The 22,911-nt window shown below is 41.3% G+C and overlaps 1 protein-coding gene across 2 annotated transcripts in view; it reads left to right on the plus strand.

The window, feature by feature from the left end:
• Positions 1-22,911, plus strand: part of ALG8 (ALG8 alpha-1,3-glucosyltransferase) — a 625,276-nt gene that overhangs the window by 539,379 nt on the left and 62,986 nt on the right. For both annotated transcript variants that reach the window (XM_044072699.1, XM_044072700.1), the window contains one exon: positions 1,560-1,657. In XM_044072699.1, the coding sequence (XP_043928634.1) occupies positions 1,560-1,657 (98 nt within the window). The remainder of the gene's footprint in view (positions 1-1,559; positions 1,658-22,911) is intronic.

A 22,911-nucleotide genomic window follows, 5' to 3' on the forward strand; every position in this document is an offset into this window, starting at 1 on the left:
ATTTAAAGAGTTGTTGCCAAGACTTCAACTAATGTGGGTTTCTTCTTATTTTTTCCAGTACTTGTTCTTCATTTAGAGAATCATTTTGACATTGAGCTGTCCCTGTTTGGTGGTTAAGGATCCTTACTTTCTTTTGTCTGTGGGCTGAGAGTATAGGTTGGAGGTGAGAGAACCAATGCCTATGTGATTTTATTCTCTTCAGAGACTATTTAGACTATGCATTTTCTCATCTGAATTCAGCTCACAGCAGTGTTTCATAACGTCACATGCAGACAATCTTCAAACTTGTCTGACCAGTTTGTAATTAATATCAGATAATAAGTTGCTCAGGTTTGTTTTCTTTCCCCCTTGTAACCGTGTTGTGTTTTTTCTGGGCTAAAGTCCTGCTCTTATAGTCATCAGAAATGAAGACTCTTAAGCTTAGGCCATTTTCTTTCATTACATTGCTTTATTTAATTATTTTTAATTCCACTTTCCCCAGGGGAAGGTTTCCAGTCACATACTATAATCTCTTTGACAAGAAAAAAAAAAGATTGCTCATAATATCTTATAATATCCTACTTATGTACGCAGATTATCTGCTTTTGTTCCTTCCTGCATGTTCTTCTAAATGATGCCACCTTCTTGCATGCCATTGCTGAACTTAATTTCATTGCCTAACCGAGTAACTGAGAAAGTCATGTAATCAGGCCCTCCCAGGCTGAGTTTGAAAAAGGTCCATAGAGATCAGTGCTCTACCATGGAAAACTAATAGAAATAAAATAAATAACATATTTTTTATAATGTACTTCATACACCTCCTTTATTCAGAGGTACAAATTTTATGTCTTGTTATGTTAATCTGTCTGTCTCTCCTTCCTTCTGGCTTTAAATAGACACTGCATTGTCTTTATTGTCATTGCCTGAATTGCTTCTTTCCTGTCTTCATCTGTGTTAAAACTGGGTATCCTAAATCTGCAAGCTTTGTGCTCTTTAGGCCTCAGTATACCCTCCCCCCATGCAATTTTTGCTTATTTCATTTGTTACGCATTGTGTGTTGGACAGCACAGTGGTGCAGCGGTAGAGTTGTTGCCTCACAGCAAGAGGTTCTCTGGTTTGATTCTTGGCTGGGTTGCCTTCTGTGTGCAGTCTGCATGTCCTCCCTGCGTTCGTGTGGGTCTCCTCCGGGTACTCCGGTTTCCTCCCACATTACAAAGACGTGTCTGGAGCCTTTCTCCCTGGGCCTCCGCTGAAAATTGGCTTCATTCCAAGTCGGACTTTCCCGGTTAACAAATGTTAAATAAATAAATAAATAAAATTCCCATCTCTTGTTAGGATTATCTGATATAATGTGATTTCCTCCTTTGGCCTGTGTTTTAGATAGCAGAAGGTCAATAACAGTCCGTAAAGGTAAGGCATATTAAGACAGTAGCACTAGCAGATAATTATTTATATATTTTACTTGTTAATAGTGTTTTTAGCAAAGTTGACTGGAAGGGTAGTTTCCTTTTTTAAATAAGTAATTGATTGATTGATTGATTTGTTTCTTTATTTTATTTATTTATTTTCTGTCTCTGTAGTCTGCTTGCTGTGAAAGGCAAAAAGGAAGCTGGAATATTTCTTGTTTTGTCAACAACGGGGCACCTTTCTCTTTTTCCACTGTTGTTTACAGCTCAAGGTAGGTGTGTGTAGCTCATTATGATTGTGATTAAAAAATGCATTTGGAACATAATTGAGATGCTACTAATTATATTTGTTAAATAAACATGACTTTTCCTTACCATATATTAAAAAATACTTGAAGTCGACAGAAAGAATTCAATATCGTTTTAATTAGCACTTTCATCTACTTCATTCCACACATGAACTTCATCAGATTAAAAGGCTTACTCATCTGTGTCCCATAAATAGTGAAAACTTACACTGCCACCTAGTGGCTGTTAAGCCACACTGTTTAAAAATAAAACTACTTTGAAACAATAAGATCGTATTCGATAACCTATCCATCGTACTTCACTCTAAAGAAGTACATTAAACACACTCATGAACATTAACTCACTTTTAACTTTAAATGATGAACCACTATTACATTTTTACAATGTTATAATTAGATATGTGCCCTTTTAATTAATAGTAAACTACTGATGGATGTTCTATTGTTGATACCTGGGGGACTAGTGGCATGTAGTAACACTTGCCAATATAATTCACTCTTCCCAGTTATCCCTTAAAAAATGCTTTTTTCAGTACAAAAAATAAAAATTTCTTAAAATGTTCACAAGTTACTGAATGTTTATATAATGCCTTATCACCATCTTTCTTCTTAATGGCATAATTATGTTGGTAAATTCTAACCTTCAAAGCCGTTAATGTTTTACCAACACATAATGCAGGGCGTAAACTGCATTGTGCTAAACTCACATCCTCAGTGTTACAATTCAATTTTCCATTAGATTAGACCAATCGTGGAAAGGTGCCTATAGTAAAACTGGCACCCTCAAAAACGTATCTACACTGTTTGCAAGCACCACATTTGTACATACCCTTAGCTGCCATATGGTCTTACCACTTTCTCTTACTACAGTTCTCAAATCTCTTCTTAAGATTAACCCCCATTCTAAATACCAAGGTAGGGCTGTTGCCCAAAAAATGATCTAAACCATGGGTTGTAATAAAGTTAAACCAATTTCTTGTTAACATGCCTTTAACATAATTGGTAGCTGTGGTGTAAATGCATACCAATGCCCTTTGAAATGCATCAGTATTGTCATGATTTGCACTCCCTTCAATAACTGTAATTCTCATATGTTCTTACCACCAGAATATCAAGACCATTCCTCAAAACAGATTTATAACGGTGGGACCTCTCCACAAAATTAAGAAATGTTAGTGTTTTTTTGTACTGGAAAAAAATGCCTTTTTTGAAGGGGGTAACTGGGAAGTGTATATTGAGAAGTGTGTAGTAAATTGGCAAGTGTTTCTACATGCCACTTGTCCCGCGGGTATCAATAATAGAATGTCCATCAGTAGTTTATTACTACTTAAAAGGGCGCAGATCTAAGTATAACATTGTAACAATTTAATGGTGGTTTACAGTTTAACTTAGTGATTAGTTAATGTTATTATGAAGTGAATAATGTTCATGACTGTGTTTAATGTATTTTTTCAGAGTGAAGTACAATTGATTGGTTATTGAATAAGATCTTACTGTTTCAAAGTAGTATTTTTAAGCAGTATGACTTAATAGCCACTAGATGGCAGTGTATGATTTTACTATTTAAGCATTAGAGATGAGGGAGCCTTTTAATTTGATGAAGTTCATGTTTGAAATGACATGGATGAAAGCGCTAATTAAAACGATATTGCATTTTACTTCTGACAACTGCAAGTGTTTTTTAATTTGTGTTTTAATCTTGTGGATGGATTTTCTTGGTTATTGTATTTGTGTTGTCACCATACTATATACCATATTATCCTCCTTACAAAGTTGTCTGCATGTTTACATATAAGTAAAGCATGGTTTTGTTCTTTCTTATCTCGTTTGTCCTGTCATTGTTATTTAACTTCCACAGTATTTACTGTGTTGAGTTTGCATGACCTCTTGTAATATTTTCCTTTGGAATTTGCTCCTTGACTTTCACAATATTTAATCTGCTGCACTAAAGACATTTGGCCCAGGAATTAACTGTGTAACATGGTGTTTATTTCACTGCGCTCTTTCCCTTCTATTTGGGCCATTAATGTACTGAACTTGCAAATTTACTGTGAAGACCTAAGTCAGCACTGTTGTCATAGTGAAGTCAGTTTTTCAGACTGGAAGTTGACCAAAGGAGTGACATTGGGAGGAATGCTTGCAAGATATCACAAAGTTAGCAGTCTTGCTTTTTTAAAGGGAAGTTTAGTTTCTGCTATTGAACAAAAGGTCTGATTGCACTGATTGTAAATAACATCAAGAGCACAAATCTGTGATACTGAAATGTAGTTATTGACACTATTTCTGAAAGTAAGCAGTAACTTTCAGTACTGCCATTCTAACTTAACTAAAAGGTCACACAAAAAGAGGAGATGACATTGTAATCTCATCTTTGAATACATGGTGCGTTGTGTGTAACACACATCAGTGTGTCCACCACATCAGGACATTTAGGATTTAAATAAAAGAGTAATAATTGCTTATAGTACAGGGAAGTTCAGAGGGCATCACCCTGGAATATGGGGGAGAATGTGTAATTCCACACATACAGCATCTCTCCCTTGGAACTTACAGGCAACAGTCTAAACCACTGTCACTGTTTCTGCTCAAGTCACCCTCTTAAAGCACGACTTGAAAATCCATTGCATGCTGCACACAAACATGTTCTTTGCTGTGTTTTCACATTAGCTGGAATACTTTCCAACAACAGTGTTTTCTGGCAAATAGTTTCATGTTTAAGTTTGCAGCACTTTTATCGCAAATGACTTCTTTCTGTCAGAGAAAGTTAAATGAATTGAAGAAAAAGTGCCAGGACTGAAGACAACTGTGAAACGGTTTTAGAAATATCCTGCTTCTTCAGAAGTGCCAGATGATAAAAAACATGCATACACAAACTGAGGCTTTACGATATTCCTTTATCAGATTTCATATTTATAAATAGTTATGACAATGATATTTTGGAAACTGCTGCCAGCCTTAGCCTCAGGTACAAGGGCAAAAACTGCATATGCATGAATATTTTTAGAGTAGCTAGGCAGACCAAGCATCATGTTGTGGAATGTGTTTGTAGGCTGGAGCATCACTCTGGAAATAGGGAGAATGTTTAATTCCACACAGGCAGCATCTTGTCCTTGGAACTTAGAGGAAACAAGGTAAAGCACTATGTCACTGTGCTGCCGTATAGTTTACTTGGAATATCTTTTGTACTTTTGTCGGACAGCTGTATGTGTTGAACATTCACCATTCACATGTTATTATTAAGAAGACTTCTAATCACATCCCATCAGGAGACCATTTGTTATCAGTATGTAATCACATCCCACCAGGATACCAATCTTAATCATATAAAAGTATTTCTGATGACAAGCCCATTCATGAAAAAGACAGGGCAGTCCAGCTGTTCACCATCAGGTACAGTAAGCCAGTATCTTGGGGAGAATAACATTTTGAAGTTTTTCTTATTATTGCACCTCATGTGTTTTTCTTTGGAACATTTTGTTGTAATTGCTGCTGCTGCAGAAATCAGTTCTTTCCCACTGACAGACCCACTTAAAGTGCCACTGTTTTGCTCATTGAACAATGCACGTTTTCACCTGCACCCACTGTTCGTGTGATGTAGCCATAACTGCAAGCAAATACAGTAATTCTCTGAATTGTTATTCTGCATTCATAGGAACAAGTTAACTCGTAAATGTTTATAACATGACAGTTCTCATTCCTCTGAGTCAACCTTCACCTTTATTCACAAGGATTACATCTGATGCTTAATTTCTGTCATTCAGACTTAACTTGGACACCTAGCTTTTGAATATTTCATCTCAGAATTCCTGACTTGGTTCTTCAATTAGTCTTAACCCACCTGTGTCCCAGCTGGATAGGAGAAACAGGTGCTGACTTTGAGGGAACATGGGCGAAATTCTTGGCTAGGCCACTAACCTAGTATCATCCTAGGAACCTATGAACCTATTAAACCCATACCTACAAAGAGCGGTTGTCCACTGCATTTGTGTACTGTTTTGCTTTATTATTCCAGCTTTTTGATGCTGTTGTTTTGTTTATGCTTCTAGCATAGACACTGACAGGGCCAACAACGGTGAGATGCATGGTGATGTTTGAGTAATTCGCATTGATTTCCTGCCCACTTAATTGTTTCTTCTAATAAACTAATATTTCTTAACTTCCATTCACCATTCTGCATTGCTCTGCCTATGCTGAATAAGCTTTATTAGTTCTCACTAATGCTGAAATATAGTAAAATAAAACCATGGTAATGTAATATGGGTGCTCACTTCCGAAGCAAACCAAAACCCTTTAAAAGGAGCACTTTCAACATAACTACATCTTATTAAAAGTAATAAATGAAAGGTCCATGTTTTGAAGTAATCTCTTTTGAGTGCTTTATGTACCCATTCTAACACTTGATTAATCAAAATGACTAAGCACTACATTAACATTGTTATCTGCTTAAAGCTGTTAATTTTTATAGCAACATTTTCCAATTGTACCTCAGTGTGTTGCAGTGTACACATACCCAAATGCATTTACTTTTTCTTTTGCAACCCACATTACTGCTCTCTTAAATGAATTGTGGGATTGTTAGTGCCCACATTCTTTTTACCAAGTTGTGAATAAGGTACCCATGAATTCTTTCTCATTTTGGTTTGCTTTGAAAGAGTTCCTTTTCTTTTAAATTTCTATTGGCCAGATTCAATAATGCCTACATTACGTGCACTAAGTGTACACTATATGTATTCAAGAACATTCTTATTACATTTTTGTGCTTTTTAATCACTCAGAAGATTATACTATGTGTACACGTAGTCTACACTTTGCAGTAACCTTTATGAATCCCTGTCAATAATTAAAGCTACAAGAATCTCAGTAGGAAAACTAAAATTAGGAGGAAGAAGTTGTGAGTTATTGACTAAAAATGGGTAATCACTTAGTGCAGACATTATTGAATCCTGGGGTATGTTTAAACAAAAACATTGGAAACCTGTCTGGACCATTTATTTTTCTTTTACCCTCATATGCATAAACTGATTGGTACATTCTCTAGACTGCTTATAGACCTGGCACCATAGTACACAGAGATGAAATTTAACTCAGACCCAGCTGCCCAGGATTCAGTTAGCAGCCCCAGCAGTGGAGGAACCAAAACGTGGAGGGGACAATAAAGGGACCTGTATCACTCTCCTCTCCCAGGGGGTGGGCAGGATTGCACATGTCCCAGAACATATTGGATGGGTGCAGTTTGCTGGAGGAGACTGCAGAAACAACCAACCTTGCTTCAGGCAAAGACAGACAAGGTTAGTACATATAAGGATATGCCATATAAAGGAAAAAGTCATGAATCACCGTGATGGCCCCTCCTGGTCGAATTTCAGCTCAGTGATGGAGATCGAATGATCCCATTGGTCAAGACAAAGCTGATGATTGACAGATAGTGGTGGCAAAGTAATAAAAAAATAAATCTGTTATGCAATCAGCAATTTAAACATATAAACAGTCTGGTGAGAAAGCAGTGCTAATTCATGTCCCGCAGGGTGATATCCTTGTTACTAGGGCCACCTCAAGACTAAAATTTATTGACCTTTCAAACCATGCAAAATAAAATCTGCTAATTTATCACTGAAGTACCTAATGGACAACACTGTAGAATCACCATTAGAAAATGAGGGTGTCTACATCTTATTATGAATTCTGTACCCAAGTCAGTCCAGTTCATTCAAATACCGCGGAACTGTCAAATGCTTTCACCAAACTCTTGAGATCATCATTCTCTGCTTATGCTTCTGTTTCCTTCAAGGTGTCATATTTTTCAGTATCTCATGTAGAATGTTTCTGTATAATTGGAAATTGACCTAGAATACTCTTCTAAATTAACTTTGGTAACCAAATTGTTTGTCTTTGCTAAGCAACTTACATCCCAAAACAATAAGTATTATGTTGTTGCTCTTTCACAGTAACAAAATCTGCTGTCATTTAGATAATGTTTCTCCAAGTTCCATACCTGATTGAGATTATGATGCTTTGTGTTTTTCTTAATGGACAATATTAAATGCTAATGTTGATGTGTTCACTTTGTATCCTTTGGACAAGCCCTTTGGAATCAGTTACCTTCTTTGATTTGGACCTATGCCTCATTTAAGATGTCCCTTAAGTATATTTTGTTTAGGCAAGTTTATTTTAACACACAGTGATGTGCTATATTTAACTCTGATGATTTTAGCATACACACTTTTTCATTTTTCTTGCATTTCTTATGTTTCATTTATCTGGCTTATATTTTATTTCTTCTTACTGTGGTGCTTAAGTAGTAAGCATTAGACATCTCAACTGTCCCTATTTTGGAGGAATGTTTCTGTTTTCAGGCTTGATTTACCCCTGCACAGGATATCTCTATTTTTGGGCTTGATTTACCTCCTCATACAATTTTCTGAATACCCCTCATCACATGTGACTTTTGAAGTTATCTAGTACATTGAAAATTACACTACATTAACAAAATAGTGGCAAAAATAATTCAAACGAAAAAGATGCACATCTCCAATTTTCTGAAGCAAAAAATAGATGCCTTTGTGTGGCAGAATTTTGCAATGCGGTGCATTAAAGGTTACAGGTTTTACACAGTCTCTTTGATAATTTTATATTTTTCCATCATTTTTGTCACTCTGTTTTTTAAAAGTGTTTTGGGTAGTATCCCATATTCTTACTGGAAGTCGGAAAAGTTATTTGCTATTTGATATTCAAATTTTATAATATTTAAATGTCCTGATTTTAAGTTAGATGTACCTATTTTTCAAGAGCCTTTTTCCTATTTTTAATTTTTGCAGTTTGAGTTATAGTAAACATTAGAATACATTTATTAAAGATATACATTTCAAAATGACCGATAAATTCTCCTCCATTTGTCTGAAATGCACAGTACTCATATTTTGAATGGTGTTGTAATTAAGTTGTGATTTATAAAGGGTCCTTGTGGTGCACATGTAAAATAATGAAATACAGAGACACTAGCTTTGTACCACCAGCTCATGTGCAATAGTGCATAAGTTTAGCAAGACACATTAGTTTGTCTTCTTTGCTCTGAGTAGTAGTATAAATGTACATGGTTTCGACAAAATGCAGTTAAAAGTAGAGAAGAAAATCTGCTTGAACCTGCTTTCATCAGAGTGCAGGTCTGCCCCTTTGGAAATGGTAGTTAAAAGAGCTAAGTGAGTCATTTGTCTGTACTATGAAAGATTTGTTGATGTCATTGTCAACAAGCTATGAGTTTGTTTTTTACAGTCACAAAAAGTTAGGAGAGTAAAAGTTTGTAAGAGACAGACTGAAATGCTTTAAGTCAGCAAAGATGACACCTTTAAGGTTTTTTTTTTTTTTTTGGTCCCCTCGGACTCCGTGTTGCATGGCCTCCAGTACCCAGTGTCCACACTGAGTCTATCAGCTACTCTCCAACCTCCCGGACATGCTCTATTTTTTTTTGGGGGGGGGTTGTGTATCTTGAGGGTGTCCTGGGGGCTCAGCTCATCTGTTTTCCATTCAAGGGGGATTTTATTATGACCTACCCACTTCCTTTTCCTGCTGCCTGTGCTCATTGATCATTTTGAGGACAACTCCCTTCTTTGGACCATGCCACCCCTTAGGGAGCATATCAATGAGCACCATCCTACCTTGGATGGGCATGCCCATCCCTTCTCTGCTGCTCCGAGTCACCCAAGCCGCTTAACAAACCTGGGTCAGCTGAGAGGTAGTCAGGTCTTTATCCCTCTATGCTACCAGAGTGGCTTAGCTCTAAGTCCTACATTATGCATTTTTTGAAAAATAATATCAGGTAGCACCTTTATGATTGACCTCACCCATGTTTTGAAAAATGGTGTCAAAAGGCATAATGGGGCAATTGTTGTTCTGTGACAGCACTTGAACCTATTCTAAATGCCCAGGAACAGTGCATAAATCTCCAGGTAAACTTTGAACTATTTAACACTAGTATTTTTCCACTACCTTGCTAAGACATGTTAGAACTGAGAGATGGATTTTTATTATGTTATTGTCTTAACTTCGTACATCACTGAGTACATGTTTTTTGCAGGATAAACATTTGGTGTTAAAATCCGCAAACATGAAATACTTGCGCTTTCCTGTTCAATGTGCTCTACTTTTGAGAACACACTGAATATATCATGCACTAAAAGGAATGAAAATATATATATGGCTGTTTTCCTTAACTTAAAATATACTCCATTTTAGACATTCATAAACAGCCAAATAAGCAATGAGTTGACATTAATTAACTAATCTGAAGTTTGGTGGAAATTAGGAGCTTTGTAGTCTGTGATTGAAATTTCTCGGTAGATGCTTTTATACCTACCACATTTATAGAAAAATACAAATGTGTAGAAGCCACCTTCACAGACAAAGGTAGTGTGTACTTAGAAATGTATTTTCTGATTGCTCAAGTCCTCTTAACTTTTTGGCATGATATCGAAAGATTCCTGAGGTCTGTCTGAAAACTTTTAATGTTAGGTAGTCCAACCTCACCTTCAGTTTTACATATGGGTTCAGAGCCGATACTCTGCTCCAACTCGGCCAATTTTCAAGCTTGAAGACTTCTGGTTGGCTCGTGGCTTAGCAGGTATCCCATGGTGCACCAGTGCAATCCCCAGATCTCGTTTGCCGCGTCAATGAGTTCGGATGTGCTTCTCTTGGCTCTGGCTATGTTTTTGCACATTTTCATTATTCTAGTATCCTTTGCATAGTTTTGAATATATCTATTATAGGACTTTAACTTTATTGTCTTGTGATTGTTATGTGACCTTTTTAGTGGTATCCTGTACCAGTAGTTAGGTGCAATTGCGCTTTACCTAAACCATTAGTTTTGTCAGTTTCGCCTTTTTTCCTGTTATTTACAGTTTGGATTTACCTAAATTGCCTTGTGGCCTTGTGTGACTAGTATAGTAGTCTGCTATTTTTCAGTAGTTAGACGCACTTGCGTTTTTTCCTTGTCTAGAGAATTAGTTTGGCGAGTTCGCCATTTTTGATCAATAGGGGCTCCTATTGATTATTTCCTGTCAAGCGATTATTGTTGACTGGTGTTCATTAGTGGGGACCCTCTATTTTATTTATTTTTATTTTATTTTACATTTGTTGACCGGGCTAGTCCAACTGGATACATGTCCATTTTCAGTGGAGGCCCGGGGAGAAAAGCTCCAATAAAGTCATACTAAATAAGACGTACAGAAACACCTAATATAAAATTTGAAAATAGTTTAAAAAAGACTAAAAAAAGTCGAAAGATTTGAGAAAGGCACTTAGAGTATTACAGCATCAGATTAAGTAAAATTTAGAAAAATGACTGTATAAAAAGTGACTAGTACAATCAAGTCTTAATTCCTTATAGTTGTTATTTGCTACCCTTCAGCGTGTGCGTGTGTTGTGCTTCTTGGTCTGTTTAATTTAGAAGACCCGTTTCTTCACAGGGCTAGGCCCGTTTAACTTAGAGGACCTAGTCCTCGTGTTGCTTCCACTGTAGTTTATTTAAAATATTCTTCTGTGTGACTGAATCGGTCTAGTGTTAGTGGAAAATCTAGTTTTATATCTTACACCAGGCTAGGCCCGTTTAACTTAGAGGACCTAGTCCTCGTGTAATTCGTCTGCAGGGCTAGGCCCATTTTAGTTAGAGGACCTAGTCCTCAGTCATTTTCTTTCCCTTATTCTTTTCCGCTGATTGCTTGTGGGTTGCAATGTCTAAGGATAGCAAAGAGCACAAACCCTCTGGGTTTAAAAAATGCATGAAGTGCTCCCAGAAAATGTCTCTGACCGATGGCCACAGTAGCTGTTTCTACTATTTGGGAGACATCCATTTGCAAGAATCATGTTTATTCTGTCATGCTTTCTCTCCTAGGGTGTTGCAGGAGAGAAAGAACAAACTGATACTCAGGGGTCTTTTGAAGTCAACCTTCGAGGAAGCTTTGTCTGGTTCTTCGGCTTCTTCGTCTAAGTCTTCGAAGTCAAGATCTGACTCAAAATCTAAAGGTTCAAAAAGACCTTCTCTGGCACCAGCTAGTGTTTCGGAGCCGCCTGCCAAATTAATAAAACCTGCCTCCTCTACTCCTCAGTCTTCAGAGCCGAAGGAGAGCATTGTGGTTTCGGAGTTGGTCACAGATACTTCGGTGCCGACTGCTGAATCCTTGCAAATAGTTGACTCTGCTTCTCGGAGCCAGTCTGTAGAGTCCCTACTGGTCTCTTTGATGGTCAAATCTCCAGTGCCTGCTAGGTTGAGATCCCCAACCTTATCTTCCAGGTCTTCCAGGAGTCTTTTGGAAGAAGATGTGGAGAGGGTAGTGCTGAGACTCCTCAAGTCGTCTGCCCTGCCTAAATTTTTGCTGGCTCCGACCCATTCAGCTCCGGAGCTACTCAAACCAGTTTTGTCTCCATCCGTGATTCCTCCTCCAAGCCATGTTGGTTTTTTGGAGCCAGAGTGCTTGTTACCAACGGAGGACCCCTCGGTTCCGGCTCCCCTTGCTGTTGCATTGGAGCAGAGTTTGGCTCTGACACATTCGGCTCCGTCCGTCATGTCCAGGGACCGAAGCTCTTCTGTTGGCACTGAGGGGGAGGTTTTTAATCAATCTTTGTTGGTTCTGAACCTTCCTCTCGGTGCTTCCACCAGGGTGAGCTCGAACCCTACATCTATCTCGGAGCCAATGGCTCTGGCTCCGGCACCGTCCTTTGTCTCTTCGGGGCGGGGACGGTCTTCAGAGCCAGAGAGATCTGCTTTGAGGTGATGAGGAGTGTGCTGTCACAGTCTACAGCCCCTACCAGTGGTCCAAGCAGTCCCCCCCCCCAGGGCTCCCACTTCGGTCTCAGTCCCTACTCTCTCCGGAGACAGCAGAGTTCCACAGCCTCAGGAACCACCGGCTGGTGGCCCCCACTCTTCCATGGCATCCACAGAAGGTCCTTTTGAGGAGACCCCGTGGAAGAGAGTATGCAAGAGGAAGCATATTGACTCCCAGGATGAGTCTCTGACATCGGACACTGACCTCGATGACTCGGAGGGGTCCCCTAAGTCGTCCTCTGATGATGTCTCCTTTGTGGACATTCTAGAGATACTTAAACAGAGGTGCGACTGGCCCACTGTCAACCCTTCTGATGAGGAGCCAGTGTATCTGAAGGCTTTCGAGTCTCAACCCTCTGCCTCTTGGGTGTCTCCACCTTTCGACGAGCTAATGGATCTGGTTAGACGGAAGGTGTGGGATACTCTCGATGCCAGTACTTAGAAGACCAAATAAGTTCCTGTCTACCCCTCCTGGAAAAGAATTCTTATCTAAGGGCATTTCCATAGATGCCGTGGTGGTGGCAGCAGCCATGAAGAAGGAGTTGGCGGAGACTTCTTCCTCTGTACATCCGCCAGACAATGAGTATCGGCAGATGGACAGATTTGGGAAGCGCGTATTTAGTTCAGCGGCCTTTACACTTCTATCCCTGAACTATCTTACACATTTCACGAGGTTGCAGAGGGATCTCCTCAAGGAGTTAGAAGATTCCATACAGGGTGCTTGTCCTGAGGGAGTCCCGAATAGGATCCCTGCTCAGTTTTCCACCCTAAATTCCATAGTTAACTCCTCCATGTGGCTCATATCTCATGCGGCTGATGGAGCGAGCAGAGCAGTGGGTTCAGGAGTTGCCCTTCGGTGCCACTCCTGGATGCGCTTGTGTAATTTGTGGAGCCATTTAAGTCCACCTTCACCAACGCCCCATTTGATGGTTCTTCCTTGTTTGGTTCCAAGGTGAACGATACACTCACTCGGTGTGAACAGGAAGGAAAGACTCTCTCTGCCGTGGGAGCCCATTTTACCATTCCCTCTTGACCATACCCCAAAGGTCAAAGGGGAAGTAAGATGTGGTTCAAAAAGTCCCAGAGGGCCTTTCCAGACACACAGAGTGCATCCTCCTTCAGAGGCAGAGAAATGGTAGATGTCACCCTAGAGGCAGGGGTGGTCTGCAATATCAGCAAGGCCATGGTTCCTTTCGAGGGCGGCCTTATCAGCGCTCCTGATGTGGAGCCCGACTGCATTTCTGTGGGGCCAGTTGGGGGTCACATCTCTTTGTATCCAGAAGCCTGGCTAAATATAACCCAAGACAAGTGGGTACAAAGAGTTGTTACCAGAGGCTATATCATACCCTTTTCCCTTCCACCGTTTGTTCCCAAGAAGATCCCAGATGTTCCACCCAATCACAGGGATCAGGCAACTGTAGAGATCAACAAGTTGCTCTCAAAAAGAGTCATTCAGCCCATGCCAGCAGACCAGATAGGACCCGGAACTTTCTCCAGGTTCTTTTTAGTCCCAAAACGAACCAGAGACTGGAGGTCAATATTGGACCTCAGCAGATTAAATGAATCTGTGAAAAAGGACAAGTTTCGGATGGTAACACTGCAGTCGATACTCTCGTTGTTAGGGAAAGACTATTGGATGTGCTCTCTAGATCTCCAAGACGCCTACTACTATATAAAAATGGACAAGGCGTCAAGGAGGTATCTGCGCTTCCGGCTGGGAGCCAGCCATTATCAGTTTTGTGCTCTGACCTTTGGTCTCACCACAGCCCCCAGGGTGTTCACCAAATGCATGGCAGTAGTGACAGTTCACCTGAGACGTCAGGGATTCCAGATGTTTCTGTATTTGGACGACTGGCTCCTGACCGCCCCCACCAGGCATCTACTTCTTCAAAACAGGGACATCACCATTCAGCTTTGTGCTCAACTAGGGATCTCCATAAATTGGGAAAAATCTGCATTACTGCCCTCGCAATCTGTGATTTTTATAGGCACAGTGGTAGACACAGTGGATATGACAGTTCGTCTTCCCGCCGAAAGAGCACAAAACCTCATCTCACAAGTTCAGTGACTTCTCCCACTCCGGAAGGTCAAAGCAAAGTGGATTCTTCAACTTTTTGGAACGATGGCCTCAACCATTCTGTTAATACATCTAGCCAGGTTGCATATGAGAATCCTTCAATGGCTTCTGTTCTCCCATTGGTCGTTCCAATATCTATCGCTGAATCACTCTATTCTGCATGAAAGAACCATGCAAAAAGGACCTTCGTTGGTGGATAGCCCCCAACAATTTGCTTACATGAGCTCCCTTTGTGCCTGCCCAACCCATTGCCACTGTGACCACGGATGCCTCCCAGGTCGGGTGGGGGGGCATTATCTGGGCAGGATGGTCCACGGCACATGGCAAGAACACAAGGCTTATCTGCATATCAAGGTTCTGGAGATGAGAGTGGTACTTCTGGCATTGCAAGCACTTCAGGACCTTCTTCCTCCAGGGACGATTGCGATACAGTTGGACAACATGTCGGTTGTGTGGTATATAAACATACAGGGCGGTACCAGATCTTACCCACTCTGTCGAGAGGCCATGCGAGTTTGGGAATGGGCGATTTCTTCCCAGTGCTTCCTGGTGGCAATGCACATTCCAGGGACAACCAGCGTGATAGCCGACAAGATGAGACGGGCAATCCTGCTGCCCCACGAGTGGTCTCTGAAATGGGAAATATTGGAACAGATTTTCCTAAAATGGGGACAACCTTGCTGCGACCTTTTTGCCAGTACAGTCAATGCCGAGTGCAGCAGTTATTTTTCCCTAATTCCCCCTCCAGGGGAAGCACCCAGAGACGGTACACGATTGGCCCACGGGACTTCTCTATGCCTTCCCTCCATTCCCTCTTATCCCCAAAGTGATACAGAAAGCCAACCGACTGGGAAGCAAGTTGATCCTCATTACTCCTTACTGGCCTCGTCAGGTCTGGTTCCCCTTCCTCAAGCCTCTTCTCCTGGATGATCCTTGGATCCTGGACCCAGTTCCAGATCTATTGACCCACATGTCGGGTTCGCTACACCCCTCTCTCCACACCCTCAAATTGACAGCTTGGCTGATCCAGTTCCATCTCTAGTCAGGCTTCATGATGTTTCATCATCAGTGTCCCATATTCTTTTATCCTCACACAAACCATCAACCAGAAGGCTGTATGACAGTAAGTGGAAAAGGTTTTCGATTTGGGCACAGAAAATGAAAGTGGATCCTTACACCGCTCCCGTTCCCGTAATTCTGGAATTCCTTTCAGAGCTTTTTCAACAGGGATCTGCCGCAGCCACCATCAAAGTACAATTGGCGGCTGTTTCATTTTTATTTGGGATCTCCAAATACCGCGGTAGTGGTGCTGCGGTAGCATTGTCACCTTACAGCAAGACGTTGGCGCATTCGATTCTCAGCTAGAACGTCTTCTTTGTGGAGGCATGCGTGAATGGGCGTGCCTTCGTTGAAGGTTGTGCGTCAAGGCTGGTAACTCGGCACGTAAAAATCCACTACCAAACATTAGCGGACCGGAGTTCCGCTGTGGCGACCCCTAACCGGGATAAGCCGAAAGACACAACGACATTTGGGATCTCCAAATGTTAACCTTATGTCGCATAAGTTATGTAAAACCTTCTTGAGAGGTGCCACCCTGCTGAGACCACCTTTACAAGAACCTGTGGCTTCTTGAGACTTAAATTTTGTGTTGTAAAAACTAACATCCCCTCCTTTTCAACCGTCTCATTCAGCTTCCTTAAAGTACTTGTCTTGGAAGACTGTGTTTTTGGTAGCTATTACATCAGCCAGACGTGTTTCTGAGCTACATGCCCTGTCTGTTGAACCACCTTATTTAGTTTTTCATAAAGACAGGGTTTCTTTACGTACCAATCCTTCGTTTGTTCCCAAAGTTTGTTCTTCTGCCACATTGAACCAGTCCATTGAACTCCCAGTCTTCTTTCCCAATCATAGCAATGCAGCGGAATACCATTTTCACCAGTTGGATGTTCACAGACAGCTGCGTTTCTATTTGCAATGGACCAAAGAATTTCGGAAGTCAGACCAATTGTTTGTTTCCTTTTCTGATTCCAGATTGGGTTTTCCAGTTTCTAAGGTGACATTGTCTAACTGGATTTCGAGTTGCATAGCTTTCATGTACAGCTCGGAGGGCAGATCCTTACCCCAAAGGATCAAGGCTCACTCTACCAGGTCTCTGTCTACCTCTGCAGCCTTCCAAGCCAGGGTACCAATTGATCATATCTGTGCAGCAGTACGTGGGCTACCTCTCACACCTTTATTACTCATTATAAGTTGGATCTGGCTTCTAGGGGTAGAGCATCCTTTGGCTCCACGGTGCTCAGGAGCATCTTCCAATGAGCCACCCAAGAATAAGGAGCTAGGGACGCTGTCCCATATGTAAAAATGAAGGTGAGATTGGACTACCTAACATAAAGAAGTTATGTACTCACCGTAATGTTCCATGTTGGTAGTCCATCTCACCCTTCATTTTTACCAACCCTCCCTCCTGCCTGCATCCTGGAAGATCTGGAGGTAATATTATAAATTTCTTGGTTGGCAACCCTTTAGTATTGGCTTGTTGGTTAAGGGTTTCTTTCGATCACTAGTGAGCAGCAAACAAGATCTGGAGATTGCACTGGTGCACCATGGGATACCTGCTTAGCCACAAGCCAACCAGAAGTCTTCGAGCTTGAAAATTGGCCGAGTCGGAGCCGAGGATCCGCTCCAAACCCATATGTAAAAATGAAGGGTGAGATGGACTTCCAACATGGAATGTTATGCTGAGTACATAACTTCTTTTTTACTAGGGAATATTACATTTGTACACATTGTACAAAATATACTTTTTAGTGTCCATGTACAGTCAGTGGTTCAGATGTTACACTGGAAGGTATTATGTCTGCTTCTGGCTTGTGTAAGAAAATGCATCATTTAAAGACAAAATATGTTATGTCATTCCTTAATCACTGTTGCAGTAGTCCTTACAATAGGGCTACCGTGCCAAGGATTCCCATATGTCCAGCCAGCCTACCAAAGCCAGGGCCTTTTCTTGTGCTGTACTTGCATCTTACGTCTGAGGCATATGGTATGTAAGTGATGTATGAGTGCCAAATCCTCAGAACTTTTATGCCACCTGTCTGAATGCATCATTTTGAATTTGGTCTAAAAGTTATATAGCTTACATAGTTCTCTTCACCTACGGAGGCTAAGTACCCTGTTTGGATCTCTTCCTTTTTCTCCTTGTTAGTTTCACTGAAGGGACATGTCATCCAGGAAGGGGAAATGTTAGTGTGGGAGGTATATTCCCTATAAGGACAGACATGAGAAGTGCATTTTTGTTTAGATGTAGATCACAACCACAAACAGTATTGTATTTGCCAGGCATTTGCTTTTAAGACCCTCATCCTTCTTCTTTCTTCTATGTCTATTTAGAGAACTAGAGCTTGAAATTACTCACTCAAGGGACCATGGCTTCTGAATCCATCCATCCAGATGTTCAGTTGCTGTTTGAATAAGTTGACAAAATCACATGCAGAGACTTTTGCTTTCCTGGCTCTGCAAGACATCTCAGTAGAATCAGATGAAGACATTGTCTGGTTCCAGCATCTGCCCCTTCTGTTGCAACACTGTTGAAGGCCAACATGGGGCATGCCATTTGCATGTCTTTTGAGGATGAGCCAACTTCCATTGTGAATAAGAAGTGGGAACTGCAGATGGTAATTTCTGAAGGGCTTAGGGAGATTCCACAGATTCTGGTAAGGGAAAAAGTACAGGGTTCCCTTGTAGAGGTAAAACATGGTTCAGATTCTCCCAGGTTTGTAAGGGCTTTATGGCTTTGAAGTCTCCTCAGGGTTTGGCAGTCCCATCTTCTGTTCGGTTTCCTTCTTATTTCACTCCCTCTAAGGTGAAGGGCTTCTGATTCTTCTGATGAGGATTTGGATTTTGAGGAGGAATCTTTGGCTTGTTCCTCCCAGGTTGACTGACCTTTGGCTTTGGCATCTGTTGAGGAGGATGCTCTTTCCTCTAATTCTCTGGTTGAGGAACTCTCTTCGAAGTTACTAGAGATACCATTATTAAAATGATGGGTAATTTTTATTGGGAAATCTGGCAGATGTCTGACGTCCAGAAGAGGTACTGTGATCTCTTACATATGGATTCTCCCAAGCCCTTTGCAGCTCCTCCTGTTTCGGAAGCTCTTTTAGATACTTTTATATCTACTTCCCTGGCCCCTGAGTTTCAGCCCCTGCTTCTAAAGAAACAGGCAGGTTCTATAAGGTTACTAAGGGACAGAAGGTTTTGTATAAGAATTCTTCAAAAGACCATTCTGTGATTTCCCTATCAAATGACAAACCTATTAAGCTGCTTGCTTCTTTCAAAGTCTTACCATCAGGCAAGGATAGTAGAGCCATGGATGGGTATGGTAAGACAATGTGTTCCTCTGCTACCCTAACTTTCAGGGTCATCAATTACCAGACACACATGACCAGGTATGTGCCTGCCCTTCTTGCCAAACTGACGGGGGGGTTGTTAACTGACATGCACAAGTCTGATTCTAAAACTTCAGCTCTTTCTCTGCCAGGTTCTGTTTGCAAGTAGCTTGCCATTCCATCAAGTGCAGCTATGATGCTGCTAATGCTTCTTATACAATGGCTGTGTCAGGGTCGGTCATTAGGAGGATTTCTGGCTTCAGCTTAACTCCCTTTGTGAGAATGTGAAGGCAAATTTATTGGACTCCTGTTTAGATATCCTAAATTAATTTGGCTGTGTTGCTGCAGATTTCTTTAAAGGTTTGCAAGAAAAAGGGAAGGTCATGCAAAACCTTAAGCAAATTTTCCTCTCACCTATCCCTAAATGTTAGCGGAGTTACCCCTTCTAAGGCACCCTTTCTGTGTAAAAATCCTAAGCAGCCTTTAAAGAGTAAAACACCTTCTAACATGTTTTCTCCTGAGAAATATGGTCAAGATTCCAGGGGGCAGAAATCTTCTTTTCCAGACAAGTCAGCTTGTATACGACAGTCATCTCTCTCTTCCACTGGTCTGTTTCCCAAAGGTTAACTTTGGCCTTCTCCATTTGGCAGTGCATCACAACAGATTCTTGCATTCTATGAAAAATTCACAGTGTTTATTTTATGGTTTGGAAATCCTTTCCTCCCTTTTCATGGACTTCTCAACCCCTTCCTTCCCAGTTTTCTCATTTTCCTCCACTTCTTGAGAACGTCTTAGCTTAAGGTAATATTCAGCCAGTGCCTCCTTGCCAGAGGGGTACGGGCTTCTACTCCTGAATGGTTTTGGTTCCCAGGAAGGAGGGGTCTTGAAGACCCATTCTAGTTCTCTCATTTTTTCAGCACCTTTCTGAAGGTAATTTCTTTCACACTTTTGACTGTACAGTATCTTTTCCCTGTGTTTCTTCCTCAGGCTTTCTGGTTTCTCTGAACCTGAAGTATACATATTCCTATACTTCCTCTCTTCAGCAAGATTTCACCAGTTGGATGTTCACAGACAGCTGCGTTTCTATTTGCAATGGACCAAAGAATTTCGGAAGTCAGACCAGTTGTTTGTTTCCTTTTCCAGTTGAGGTACCAAAGCTTCAGCTTCCCCAAGTCATATGTTCAATGCATAACCTCAGCTACTATGCATTGGAGTACAAAGATGGACATACAATTGTGGATCTTCACCACTAACCTGAACACAAATCATACATCCATTGGGCTGTTCTTTATTTGATTTTTGGTACCTTTACTCCATTCATCTGTCCAGATAAGTGCCCCATTGAGGAACCTTACTTTTTCTCTCCAAATTTTTGTGAGTGCGGTAGGCAGATTCTTTACAAAGACTTGCATATCTAGTATCTTTTTTTGCCTAGGCCCAGAATACGATCACAAATCTTGCTCTGTCTTGTCAGTTTTTTGTTCCAAAAGCCCTCCGATCTAGGCTTTTTACTCACAACACATTTCCTCGGGACCTGGAATCTTAAATGCTTGGCTCAGTCCAAGATGGCTGACTCTGATTTATCGGACGTCCCTCTGCCACTGAAGAAAAAAAATTAAGACGCCTCAAGCAGATCTGCAGTCCAGTTTCTGACTCTGATGTATCCGCTGAGGTTTCTGAGCCTGCAGTATATCAGGCTTCTTCGCAGGTGCTTCCTACAATACCCTGTCGGAGGACAGCATGGCTACTGAAACATTGCGGACTGATGATACATCTGAGAAACTGTATTTATCATTGCTGAAGGACAGAACAGCATCCCTCAAATTCTAGTTAGAGAAGAAATCCCAGACTGTCTAATAGAGGTCAGGCATGGTTCCAAGCCTCTATTCTCATCCAGGCAGGTGTCACACATAAAAAGGAAAAGCAGAAGAATAAGGTTGTTGCCTCCCCCTCTACAGCTAGAGAGAGAGAGAGAGAGAATGGAAGAACTTTTCACAAGGGCTATTCAGAGTCATTAATTCTTTGAAGCCCCTCTCCTTCAGGCCTCCACTACCACAGGCTGCTTCTCTTAAACCTACTCTGGTTTCCTCTTCCTCTGATAAGGAGCAGGACTATCATTCTGAACATTCACTGGACTATTCCTCTCAGCTGCATGCTCCAGGACAAATCTCCTCTGATGGAGGGGACTCTCTCCAGATCCCCCTGTATAGGGGGCTTCATTTGGGGAAACTATACAGAGCATGATGAAACACTTTGACTGGAATCCACACAGGTTTCTGATGTTCTGAAGAGGTACTACAACCTCTTGGTGAATGATATCCCTTCCATTCTCCAGTCCCTCCTTTGCTTGAGGCTTTCCAGTATGCCTTTCAGTCTACCTCTTCTGCACTTGATTCTCACCAACCAGTTCCTAACAGACCAGACAGGATTTACAAGGTCCCTGATGACTTGAAATATTTATATAAAAAGTCTGTGGCAGACCCCTCTGCAGTATCTCCCTCCCTCTCACTCTCTCTCTCTGTCTTCATATAATTCCTCCAAGTTTCTGCCCAATGCAAATGCCCTACCCACTGATTAAGATAGTAGGGCTATGGATAGACTAGGAAGGAAGGTTTACACCTGTGCTACTCCTGCCTTTGGGGCAATTAATTACTAGACTCAAATGACAAAGTATTTGAGTTCTGTTTTTTCTTTCTTTAAAAAGGTCATCTTGGATCCTCATACAGCAGACTCTAAGCAAGCAACAGATGCAGAGCTTACTTTCACAGGTCATTCAGATGGCTAGGCACAGTTAAGTGCAGTTACGATGCTGTGGATTCTTCTCCTAAGGCAGTTACCATGGGATTTGTTATCTGTTGATATGCATGGCTTTGCAGACAGGTATACCTGAGGATTTTAAATCAAAGATTCTAGATTTGCCCTTGAACAGACTTATGTTTGGCCCTCATGCAGCCAGTCTTTTCAAATCATGCCAAGATCAAGGTAAAACCATGAAAGACTGCAGACGGATCCTACTGTCCTCAGTCCCTAGGTACCATAGGAATTACGCAGCCATATCTACCTCCTTCACTTGAAGATATCTTAGGAAAGTCTAAAAACAGAGAAAAACACCCAGGAAAAGATACTTTGAAAAATCCCAAAGAGAACCTCCAGCTAGGAGGCCACCCTTTGGTGGCAAAAACATTTGACTATCCCCCCATCACCAACCCCATTACCCCTCTTTCTCAGAGGTTGTCACTCTCCCTGGCCAAGTGGGAAGCTGTTACCACAGACAGGTGGGTACTCTCCATCATAAGGGGTGGCTATGCTATTCTTTACAATAGGGATATCCTGCCTAAGTTAGCTGCATGCACAGACAGCCTACCAAAGGCTAGGCCCTTCCTTGCACCATATATCAGATGTATATGTCATATGTCAGATGTCCAATTTGTATGGTACACATGTGACATGAGAGCCACTAAGTTGCTTCTGTCTGATAAGGATAGCAGAACCATGGAGAGGCTGGGTAAGAAAATGTTTGCTTTTGCTGCCCTAGCCTTTAGAGCTGTTAACTGTCAGACACATATGACTAGATGTGTTTTGGCTCTTCTGTCTCAAGCCTGTCTGGCTATATCACATCTCTCTGATTCTGTGGGGAAGGCATCTGCTCTTGCCTTGCTAGAGATAGTCTCCCAAGTGGATCTCCATTCCATTAAATACAGCAATGATGCAGCTGATGCTTCATCTAGGACTGCTGCTTTTGCATCTTTGTTGAGGTGGTATTCCTGGTTCAGACATAAGTCTTTGTCTGATTATATCAAGGCTAAACTGATGGATGCTCCTCTAGATAATAAGCATTTGTTTGGTGTTGCTGCTTTGGCGTTGTTTAAGTCCCTGAAAGAAAAAGGTAAGGCCTTACATGAGTTGAAGCATATTTTTCTTTCACCTGTTCCTAAGTTTCAAA

The sequence above is a fragment of the Protopterus annectens genome, chromosome 5.part0, assembly GCF_019279795.1.
Source record: "Protopterus annectens isolate FY-2018-M chromosome 5.part0, PAN1.0, whole genome shotgun sequence".
NCBI lineage: Eukaryota > Metazoa > Chordata > Ceratodontiformes > Protopteridae > Protopterus > Protopterus annectens.